The 12506-nt window shown below is 40.1% G+C and overlaps 1 protein-coding gene across 1 annotated transcript in view; it reads right to left on the bottom strand.

Moving 5' to 3' along the window:
• MEOX2 (mesenchyme homeobox 2) overlaps nt 1-12506 on the bottom strand; it is a 201415-nt gene that overhangs the window by 29479 nt on the left and 159430 nt on the right. The window contains exon 2 of the mRNA XM_082259072.1: nt 342-514. Within this exon, the coding sequence (XP_082115198.1) occupies nt 342-514 (173 nt within the window). The remainder of the gene's footprint in view (nt 1-341; nt 515-12506) is intronic.

The following is a 12506-nucleotide window of genomic DNA, read 5'->3' as shown; positions in this document are numbered from 1 at the left end:
CTATCAACTGGAAGTCCCTGTGGCATTTTAGGTGACCTGCAGCTACTTGCAGGCCCTGGAAGAGGGGGGCCATGGCCTGGCAATAGGCCACAGCTTAGGTGTTGAGAGCCACTGGCCTGCACAACCTGTATGTCAAATGTCCATGTCTACTTTTCTTCTAGGCCACTGGTCCCTCTTGAGTTGGTAGGCTCCATCTTTATTTCTTTAAACTATTAATTGGCTACTTCCATTGCATTTAAATGGCAGGTAATCTTTATAAAGAAACACTTTTCATAATTTGTGCTGTATCTGATCTCTAAATCTCCAAATCATAATCCTATGGTGCACCTTATGGGTATTACCTGTCTTTCCGTGAGATCCAGGTTTACTGCTATTTCATATCGCCTCAACCTCGTCAGGTAGTTGTGGTGGGCAAACTCGGCCTCCAGTTCCCTTATCTGCTCTTTGGTAAATGCCGTCCTTTCTTTCCGAGGTTTACTGTTTACATCGGATTTGTAGCTTCCCTCCTGGGAATCTGTCAAACGAGAAAAATAAAATCATTTGTATGTGTGTATTTTCCTGCAAAAGATGTTTAAAAATCAAACACAGATGGTGGATAAAGTGAATGTTAGCAATTTTTCCTAAGTTGGCGTTAGTATGGAATAACTGTATTTTTTTTTTTTTTTATTAAAAACACATGACTGTTATCCAAAGTAAATAATAAAAACAAATGCAATATTAATCCTGGATTTTTAGAGCTTCTAAATTGAAGATACCCATGAAAAATAATTCGATACAGAATGACTCAACTCAGAATTGCATTTTCCTGGTTGAGCCATATTTGCCTGCTTACTTCCGGTTCTTTGTGGTGTCGCTGGGTCCTCCTTTCCCTCTGTCTCCAGAGCCCCCGGGACAATTTTCCCACAGTGGTCACCATCAGGAATCTATGCAAATTTTTTGAATAGTTTGTACTAAGCGTTGACTACACCCTCTCTGGCAGTTTAACATTAACATGTTGAGATTTGTGATGCAACCTGTCCTTCTCTTTTACTGGCAAATCTATTGGTGGACATCTGTTGAAAGACCTTCTTTGATGATGTGATTTTAAGTGTAAAATTGTAAATCAGTTTTTAATCCTATATATGCCCCCTAAAGGACTGCTGAGAAGTACACTATTTGGATTCCACTGGGTTACCCTTAGCAACTGATAGCAGACAAACGGCATTGAAAGTCCTTGGCTCAGTCATTAATCAATCCAGGGGATGTTGGTTTTTGTGTTTTTATTTAGAACTTGGATAGGAAAAGGGATGATTGGGATACTCCATCTATGAACTATGCACAAATTTGAGGACAACTAGCTGTAGTATGCGGCAAGGCCGCTGCTTCACCTTGCCACTGAAGTGAAGAAAGATAATATGTGCTCCAGTTTAAGTTACTCTTCAGGGTCTAACTTGGCACCCCCTTTCTCACTCGCTGTGTGTGCTGAGCTCCTGTCCACTGACTCTCCACTGGAGTGGTCCCCCTTCCTAGGCAGACCCCTGGCAAGCTTCCCAGGACTCACAGACACTGGTTGCTCTGCCTCTAACTCCACTTGTCAGCTTTCCTGGACCTCCTGGCTCAGCTCCACACTCCTGGTTCACTAGGCCAAACCCCTGTGACCACCTTCCACAGCAAACAGGAGGAGAGACAGCCGTCACCCTCCTCCTGGGACCTGGCTTCCCATCCAAAGACACCCTGTCACATGTGCCCTTGGCTTTTATAAAATATCCCAGGATGCACCTATGTTTGTGCCAACCCACTGGGATAGGTACAAAGCCTGTGTGTCACTGGCTGGGGTTCCTCCACTGTGGAACAGGCTCCCCTATTGGATACAGTGGGGACACTCCCTCAGCCCAGATGAATCACACATGGACACATGCAACAGAGGATATCCTTGTGGTTTCCAATGTCTCGGTGTGTTTATTTGCAATGATTACATTGAATGACAATTAATCAACAGTTAAGTAAACCAATTGAAATGTCAATTTGCTTAGCTAATATCAACCATTGCTGACTTTCTCAAAATGCTAGGTATTCAGCTGTATGTTGATCATCTGGCTGAAAAGCTTGAATCCAACATTTATTTGGTCCCATAAGCTCTTGCAGTATTTTTAATAATCAGTGCATTGACTGCATACAATAATGCCTCCAACCCAAAACCAGCCTTCCTTGACGTGTTTTACCACTCCTGGCTTGCTTACTTCCCTAATCCTTGTGAGCAAATCAGGAGTGATGAAATGCATCAAGGAGGGCTGGTTGTGGGTTGAAGACATTACTGTATGCAGTCAACGCACTGATTATTAAAAATACTGCAAGAGCTAAGTGAAGTGCGTCTGATTTGTTTTCTATTTTCAATGCAGGGTGGAGACTGTGATGGCCGGCACCCAGGTTGTCTATGAGCAGGAGAATTATGGATCTGTGTGTGTTTCCATTTCTTTGCTCCCATCCTTTTTTTTTTAACAATTCCTTTATACATACTTAAGTTTAGGTCCACAGTACCCTATGCTCTGAAAAGCAAATTGAGGTGGATCGCTTTCAGCGTGTGGCTAAGCGCTAAGCGTTCAGGAAGCGATCACGCCTCCTCCAGAATACCTGTTTCTTTTTTGCCAACTGGCAATTTATGATGTGGCTAATGTGGCATGGCCTCATTGACTTGAATGGCCGACTTTAAAAGGTGTTGTCACCTGTCAACTCTGCAGGCCATATTGATCTTTCCCCTGCCATGATGCAAAGCCTTGGGGCTGTTGCCTGTGAACAGTTTCCTCCAGCTGTATTTTACAATTTAAGTGGGCAGCTGGGGTGGGGGTGACAATGGTTAAAACAACAGCACAGTCGCCTGTTTTTATTGAAAACCCAGCCACCCATGTAATGGAGGCCAAAATCCAGCAGTCTTCTTTTCTATCTCTATCAGAGCTGGTCTCCTTCTACTTAATGAGCAGCTCTTTTATTTCAGTGCTCAGAAGCTGCTCAGCTGTCAGTTAATTTCCAGCCACTCGTTATTACCACAGTGACTCACCTGGTTACCTTTAACCTGCCTCTCAAGTCCAGCCTACAGCCAATCCTTTTTTGCTATTTAGGCAGCTTAGCTCATTTCTTCCTTGCCCTTGCGTGGTCTATAATCTCTAAGTGCATATTCCTGTGTATAATTTGGCCTGGCCGACTTCCCTTCCAATTCCTGTTCCTAATTTTTGCTCCTGACTACGCTGCCTTCTGGTTTCCTGACCCTGGCTTGTCTGATTACCCGCTTAAACCCTGGCTTCTGTTTTTTTACTACATTCCTGAACTGTGTTATCTTTGCAATTTCAATAAAGGTATGAGTTTAACTGCACTTTCTATCTCCGAGTCCGACTGGTTTATGGTTCCTGACAGTCTGCTTTCCTCAAAGGCCCATCTCTATTGCAGGAATACTGGTGGACAGTCCTTACTTCTAGGCAGTGTGGTGCTCATGTAACAATATGTGAGTAGTATGCTGTCCAAGAGTACTTGGAGCTCAGGCCAGCGTGATGATGTGCCCTTAGTGGTCATGTCCATGCTGACCCAAGGTCACGGAAAGTGGGCTCAATGACAGAAGAGTTTGGCCCTGGAATGGAGAGTGTAAATCTGTGGCTGACAGCACCGGAGAGGAGGTGAGTATTGCAGCAATAGTTTATTTTCTTTTTTTTATCCACTGCTGGATCAGATATAAAAAAAAAAAAAACATAGGAAAGTGGAGTTGGGCTTTATTACAGTTGATCTTACTGACCTAGAACAATTATGCAGATCTGACAATTTAGAAGTTCTTGTGTGCATATTTATTCTGGGTCAGTGATTCAAAATAATAAAGAAAGAGGATCAGCATGACAGCCAAACAATTATCATTTCCAGAAGAAGAGATCAACATTAAGGCTGGCCATACATTATACAATTTTCTCATTCAATTTCCTTTAAATATATCTTCAACTATGTAGTGCAGGGGCCTGCCTGATTGCATACAAATTGAAAGTGTTTAGGTTTGACCTCGCATGATATGGTTTTGTTAAATCTAAAGGAAAATTGTACAAGAAATATGTATAATGTATGACCAGCCTTAAGCCCTGTACACACGATCAGATTATCGAACGATCTGTCGTTCGTTTTTTGTGGCATGCTAGTCTGATGTGGAAAGTGAAGAGGTTATTTTCATACCAATTTTCCCATACGTCAGAATTCTATCTCAGAAATGATGTCATGTGTTGGATTGCTTTGTATGTGTTCTTTCATCTCTGAGCATGCCTAGTCTTGCTCTTAAAAAATTTTTCTGTTGAAATCTGTACTAATGAGAGGAAAATCAGACGTTGTTTTGATGGACGACAAAAATTATATAGCCTGCACATCAGGATTTTGTCGGCCAAAAAGTCGGAGTCGGCTGTCGAAAGCCCCATACTAACAATCCGAAAATCGGCAGATCGGTCATCGGACGAAATTTCCCTTCAGATTTTCTTATCGTGTGTACGGGCCTTTAGATTCCCTTGAAGCTGGCCATATATAAAAAAAGAATGTTACACCTCACACCTTTCATGAGTAATGAAGAAAGAAACTGAGTTTTCATTTCTCCAAAATTTCTGTAAAAATTGGAAGATTTTGGGCAAAATGCATTGTAATCAATTGGAAAGGCAAAATTATCATAGTTTTTGAAGGCGCAATGGGCTTCAAATAGCTCCTGAGGGTCCTGCAAGTTGCATTCTTGAGCCCCGTACACACGTACAGATTGTCGGCCGTAAATATTCGGCCGCCGACCGATCGGCCGATTGTAGGCTTGTTAGTATGATGCTTCCGACAGCCGACAGCGCATTTTCGGCCGAACAGAATCTGCAGACTATAAAATATTTGTTGGCCGTCACCAGAACGGCCGATTGTTCGCCAGTCAGTACAGAATTCGGCCGACAGACAGCAGATTAGCAAGACTGGGCATGCTCAGAAAAGAAAAAAGACAAGGAAAGTTAACCATCACATGACATCACTTCTGCAGTCGGCTGTTGTTGGCCGACAAAATTAGTGTGCAGTCTTTTGCAGTTTTCAACAGACAAGACAGCCCTGGACAAAAGACGGCCGATCGTTCGGCCGGCGATCAGTACGTGTGTACGGGGCTTTGGACCCATTCTTATGCTAAAAAAAAAAAAAAAAAAAGCTACCTTCAAAATATTGCAGTGCTGCTTGCCAGATGCAATAAAAAAAAAAAAACTGTCATGCCTTTGACAACAGAATCGCCTAAATAAAAACATTTCAATGCACCTGGAATAGGAAACTGAGATAGGAGATGAAAATTTGTTTTTTTTTTTAGACCAGACAATGGTGGAAATGGTGGAGTTGCCTAATAAGGAAGAAAAAAGAACAGTCAGGTGCCCGAGGGACTTTATTTTTTTAACCAGAGAAGTGCCAACTGTCATTTGATTGTTTTTTTTTTTTTGCATTTCCTGGCCTTGTTTGTAAAGAGCGATGGAGCGACTCTCAAGCAGTAATCTGTAGAGGTCAACAGCTGGTACACAGACTCATTGGCACTGATCATTTGGGTTGTAAATTAAAAGTTGAAAGCTTTTATGTTATTTACTTATTTTTTTAAATAAATTAACTGTGTTACAGCTTTCTGTCCAATGGAATATTATGGTGCCCACATGCGCCAATTTATTGTTCATTCCAATGGCATAGCATGCAGGAAAAGTATACTAATATTTTTCATTTCGATCATTTCACACAAGTTAGTAAAACTGATTGGCGTAAATTTAGCACAGTTACGTATAATTAGTTATGTCATCAAAACTGCAATACAATTTAAATCCAGCATGGGTTGACCTCAAAATAACATTTTTCTAAATGTGGTAAGAAAAATGTTGCACCTAAAAAATTAACGCTTCATTGATCAGTTGGAAATAATGCCTCCTAGAGAAAATTGGACCAGACTATATATAGACATTTTTTTTTCCCTTCCTTATGATAATCTCTGGGTTTAGGGACCTTGCAAAAAATTCAAGGTCTTCTTATCTGTAATCCCCAACTCTTTAAATAGCAATTAAAAGCTAAATACAGAAAAAAAAAGGGAGAAACGGGGAGTTGGTGACCCAACAACCATTTCTCCAGGCCAAATTGGAACTTTTTAGGTACTCGGGAAAACATAGGTATACACAAGGGGTATAAAAATATCTACATTTTATTAAACATCTAATTGAATTAAAATGCAAGAGAGATATATATCTCTAAAATACTAACAGCAAAAACAGTGTTTAGTGTTAGTATTTTATAGAAATATATATCTCTCTTGTATTTTAATTCAATTAGATGTTTAATAAAATGTAGATATTTTTATACCTCTTGTGTATACCTATGTTTTCCCGAGTACCTAAAAAGTCCCATTACAATTTCGCCTGGAGATATGGTTGTTGGGTCACCAACTCCCTGTTTCTCCCTTTTTTTCTGTGTTTAAATAATTATGCGAAGTTGGTACTAGTAATTGGTTCCTACTTTAACGGCTCCTCCCAATAGCAATTAAAGGCTGGATAAAAAAAAAAAAAATTAGAAAAGAAAATACTCTGACTTCTGAAGGTGGTAGTGACATTACTGTGCCTCGTTGCTACCTCTTGGTATAGCTGAGTACTTAAAATCCCATGGGAATGCAATCCCTCCCTTTATGTTTTTTTTTATTTTTATTTTTCCAAACCTATTTATGACCAGAGGTCATCGTTGCCTAGATGCCAGGTCCAAATTTAGCAGCGTCAGTATGCATAACAACTTTGTTACTAATTTGCATACCTAAATTATGTTTAGATATTTATATAGCTTTTATTTTGTATGCAGCTTTAATAAAAAATTATCAAAACTCTGCTCTGTTTTATTTTTTATAGGCTGACAGATGTTCAAAATGAAAAAAAAAAAGCAAAAAAAAAACTTTTTATACTTTTTAATTTATTAATATGTATTAAAAAAAAAGCAAAAAAAAAAAAAACTTCCTTTTATACTTTTTAATTTATTAATTATTTATTTGAATTAATTAATTAATTAATTTAATACTGGAATTGAATCTGACAATTACTAGTATTAAACATATTGCAGTGAGGCCTCCAGCTTGTATGCCATCACATTGTTAGGCTCCATGTACACGGGATGCTGGAAATGGCCGTTTAGGAGCAGTTGGGCGTTTTTTTTCAGAAGCCCCTGAACCCACCTCCATGTTATCTTATCTGTCCATGTACACAGGGTCGTTTACAGTCATTTGCAGGCAGCTGCGTTCAGGGACTTTTTTTAGAACGCAAATATTTGCGTTCGAACGTGTGTTTCCCGGCGTTTCAAACGAACGTGTCTGAACGCATCCGAAACGCGATGACCCGCGTTTAGCGTTCGCGTTTTTCCATTTTAAAGGGGAATAATTTTTTTGACCTCTAGGAATGGTTCTAAACGCAAACGCCCGCAAACGCCCGCTAAACGCGGGTACAAACGCGACCGAACGGACGTTTCAAACGTCCTAAAAATTCCAGCATTCAAAGGGACTTTTAACAACGTCCGGTGTACATGGAGCCTTATAGCTGACACAGAAAACACATAATCAGAAACCACTCTGGTTGCAGATCATCAGCAGGGAAGCAGGGACCAGAGCTGTCAGAGCCAGTATTATTAGTCATTAGCTGCTGCAAAGTGTTGGTTGGAGGCTTTCAAAGAAAAGGGACGTCTATAAACGTAACCGCTTATTAACCCTTAGTTAACCCTAATCAGCCCTAATTATCAAATTTCTCCCCCACCCCCTCAGCTAATATTTTTCAGCTTTTATATATAATATATAATATATATATATATATATATATATATATATATATATATATATATATATATATATATATATATTATATTATATTATATTATATATATTTAATATATTATATATATATATATATATTATTTATTTATTTTTTTATTATTTCTATTGCTCTTGATACAAATTTATATGTACTGGTTTATTTTCCTTTTCATTTATTGCTATTGTTTTGTGCATAAAAAACGTATAAAGACTGAAAAATTAACTTTTTTTTTTTATTTCTATAAATCTTTGCTATTCTTTGTAATAAACACAATTTAGTATAATTTCATTAGGGACAAATTATAAATTATAGCAAATACATATTTTTATTTACAGCAAAACTATTTAAAAACACTAACAAAATAGGAAAAAAAAAATAATTGTTTTATTTATTTTTGTTTACACATTACAAAAAAAAAGGAAAATATGAAAATATTTTTTGTAAGACAATATTGGCAAAAGAAAAAGCTAGTTTGCTCCCAAAACAATCATTTGTGTGTGACTTTTTTTATCTTAAAAAGGATCTTCAGTACATTTATTAAAAATAATACAAATACTGACGCTGCTGTCTTTTAACAAAGGAACACTTACTAGTCCAGGGATCCAGTGCTGCCCTCACCTGGGCTGGTTCTTTGCCAGTTTTGGGTCCCCAGCGGCGCCATGTTGACTGTGGGAAGCTGGCTGTCACGCTGTGAGCCTTCACAGCCAGTTCCCCCACTGCACATGTGCGAGCCTTGCTGCGCTCTGGGAATGGTCCTGCAGCCTCCTGAGACTTGTTACGTGTCCCGGGAGGTTGTGTGCAGGAAAGGAAAGGGGGGCGGGGGTGGAAGAGCATCTGCTCAGATTGCCTAGGCCAGGTGTGTCAAACTCAATTTAATTGCGGGCCGCATCAGCATTATGATTGCCCTCAAAAGGGCCAGTTGTATCTGTAAGACTAGATGTCCAGAGCATCCCCTACCCTTACATAAGATGTCAAGAGCCTCTCCACCATCAGAAGTTAAGTCCCCCACCCTCCCTTACATCACAGTGTACCCTCTCCCCCCTTACCTTGTGCTGCTGCTGGGAAGAAGCTGGAGGCAGTGCTGGAAAGCAGAAAGTACAGGGTCTGGAGGAGGACCACAAGAGGGCTGAAGCCACATGAAATGGCCTGGAGGGCCGGATTCGGCCCGCGGGCCTTGTGTTTGACACATGTGGCCTAGGCAATACCTGTAGAAGTTGGAGCGGGTACCTGCTACAAATAGGTATCAGCTATCTAAAAAAAAAAAAAATGCCAAAAGTGGAGGGGGGTAATATTAAGTGGATGTAAAGCCTAAACATCTTTTACCTTAATGCGAGAACCGAAAAAGGAGCTGTCAAGAGCGTGCCATAATCCAAATAGACAAACAGAAAAAACAACAGTTGTAAGGGACAACTGATAACATATGTGGACTTTAAGGGCACATCATAAGATATAAATGTATAAAAAAACACATTTATTGATTCAAAGTTAAAACCACTTATTCATAAAAAAGGGCGAACATGACCAAACAAAAGGTCTAAGTCACCCAACATATTACAAGTAGACATGACTAAATAGTTGTCATGTAGTCATGTATAAGCAAGAAAATACATATCGAACAGTGCGTGGATATGAGAATACGTCTGCTCAAGGGTCGACGCGTTTCACAATAAGCTTCATCAGGACTGACAATAATATTCTTTAACCACTTGCCGACCTCCGTCAGTATATATACTGCGGCGGTCAGCCCCTCCTGGGCAAAGTAACGTAGGGGTACGTCACTCGCCCATGAGCCTCTAGGGGGCGAGCGTGCGCTGCCAGAGGCGCGCTCCCGCCCCCGCTCGTTCACTAACATCCCCGTGCGAGTGACCGGTGGCTCCGATGTCCGCCAGCCACTAGTGATCTCCCGCTGGAGAGGGAGAAAGGCAGGCGGCTGATGTGAACAAATCCGCCTGTCATTCTCCCTGGTGTAACTACAGAGATCATACGATCCTGCTATGTAGGATCGTATGTCTCTGTGGTTACATCACAAGCCACGACCCTTGACAGTTATAATCACGGCCCTAGGGACAAACTTAACCCCTTGATCACTAATAAAGTTAACCCCTTCCCTGCCAGTGTCATTTTTAGAGTAACAGTGCATATTTTTAGCACTGATTACTGTAGTAATGTCACTGGTACCCCCAAAAGTGTCAAACATTTCCGATCTGTCCGCCGCAATGTCGAAGTCCAGCAAAAAAAAAAAAAATTGCGGATCGCCGCCATTACTAGTTAAAAAAAAAAACAATAAAAATGACATAAATCTTTCCCATAGTTAGTAAACACAATAACTTTTGCGCAAACCAATCAAAATACGCTTATTGCGATTCTTTTTACCAAAAATATGTAGCAGAAAACAAATTGGCCTAAAATGTTAAAAAATTTTGATTTTTACATTTTTTTGGGGAATTTCATATAAAAAAATGTGAAAAATATTGTAATTTTTTCAAAATTGACGCTTTTTTTTGTTTATAGCGCAAAAAATAAAAAATCGCACAGGTGATCAAATACCACCAAAAGAAAGCTCTGTTTGTGGGGAAAAAAAGGACGTCAATTTCGTTTGGGTACAGCATCGCACGACCGCGCAATTGTCCGTTAAAGTCATGCAGTGCCGAATCGCAAAATAGGCCCTGGTCTTTGAGCAGCCAAATCCTCCGGGGCTTAAGTGGTTAAACAAACAAAAAGAACAAAATTAATAATTATACATAATAATATGTGCGCACATTGAATCATCATAATAAGTACACAAAAAGATATGATTTTCAATTTTCAGATCCAATGTTGGACCAACCCCTTCCAAGCAAACAAGGCAGAAAATTGGCTTTGGGCGGACACAGGGAATAGATGAGACCAAGAACACCGATCAATGTCTACACTTGTGTGGGATGAAAGGAGATACGTGTATAGTGTAATAAATTCAATCTTATTGCAATGGAATAGAAATAGGGAGGTACAATTATATTGTAGGTTGTGTGATAAGAAAGATAAACCAATAATAAAAAAAAGGAGATATAAAGGAAAAGGTTAAATTATATGGATATATTTATCTCTCATTGGCCTAAGGTAACCTTTTCCTTTATATCTCCTTTTTTTATTATTGGTTTATCTTTATTATCACACAACCTACAATATAATTTTCTGCCTTGTTTGCTTGGAAGAGGTTGGTCCACCATTGGAATCATATCTTTTTGTGTACTTATTATGTTAAATTCAATGTGCACACTTATTAATATGTATAATTATTAATTTTGTTCTTTTTGTTTGTTTAACCACTTTACCTCCGCTCACATGGAGGCTACTGCGGCAAAGTGCCGCGATCCCGTCCAGCGACGTAGACCTACGTCGCTGGACTCCGCCCCTTGTGGGCGGCGCTCGCGCGCCGCCGGAGGCTCGCTCCCGCTGTGTTCATTCACAGCGGGAGTCGGGCCAGCGGAGGAGCAGCGGCGATTGCCGCTGCTCTGCCCCGATCGTCGGGGATCGAGTCTGGAGATCCGCCCGCTGTGTGTAAACAAAGCGGGCGGATCTCCATAGTGACAGGGACTGACAGATCGGAGTGTTCAGCATAGCTGGACATCCGATCTGTCCTTCTGTCACACAGTCACCTCCCCCCCCTACAGGTCAGTAAGCACCAGGCATACATTAACCCCTTCCTCTCCAATAAAATTAACCCCTTCCCTGCCAGTGTCATTTTTACAGTAACAGTGCATATATATAGCACTGATTACTGTAGAAATGTCACTGGTACCCCCAAAAGTGTCAAAAATGACAGTCAAGGGTCCGTTCTGTCCGCCGCAATGTCGCAGTCCCGCAATGTCGCAGTCCCGCAAAAAAAATCGCAGATCGCCGCCATTACGCGTTAAAAAAAAAACACCAAAAATGACAGAAATCTTTCCCTTAGTTAGTAAACGCAATAACTTTTTGCGCAAACCAATCAAAATACGCTTATTGCGATTTTTTTTACTAAACATAGGTAGCAGAAAACAAATTGGCCAAAAATTTAAAAAAATTTTGATTTTTACATTTTTTTGGGGGGGAATTTCATATAAAAAAATGTGAAAAATATTGTTATTTTTTCAAAATAAACGCTCTTTTTTGTTTATAGCGCAAAAAGTAAAAATCGCACAGGTGATCAAATACCACCAAAAGAAAGCTCTGTTTGTGGGAAAAAAAGGACGTAAATTTTGTTTGGGTACGGCGTCGCACGACCGAGCAATTGTCAGTTAAAGTCGCACAGCGCCAAATCGCAAAAAGTGGCCTGGACGGAAGACAGCAAAATCCTCCGGTGGTAAAGTGGTTAACCACTTTGCCGACCGCTTACTTTATTTTTACGTCGGCAAAGTGGCAGTCCCAGGTAGAATCACGTTAATTAACATCATCTGCCTGGGAGGAGCTAGTGGGCGAGTGCGCCGTCAGCGGGGGGAGCCTGTGCGAGTGTCAGGCGATTCGGCACTGTGTTAATTTAACGGACAATTGTGCGGTCGTGCGATGCTGTACCCATATAAAATTTATGTCCTTTTTTTCTTTTTTTTTCCACAAACAGAGCTTTCTTTTGGTGGTATTTTGTCACCTGTGCGATTTTTATTTTTTGCGCTATAAACAAAAAAAGAGCGACAATTCTGAAAAAAAAAAAAAAACAATATTTTTCACATT

Source organism: Pelophylax lessonae (assembly GCF_965119305.1).
Source record: "Pelophylax lessonae genome assembly, chromosome: 5".
In the NCBI taxonomy this organism is placed as follows: Eukaryota; Metazoa; Chordata; class Amphibia; order Anura; family Ranidae; genus Pelophylax; species Pelophylax lessonae.
This window is presented reverse-complemented; position numbering and strand designations above follow the sequence as displayed.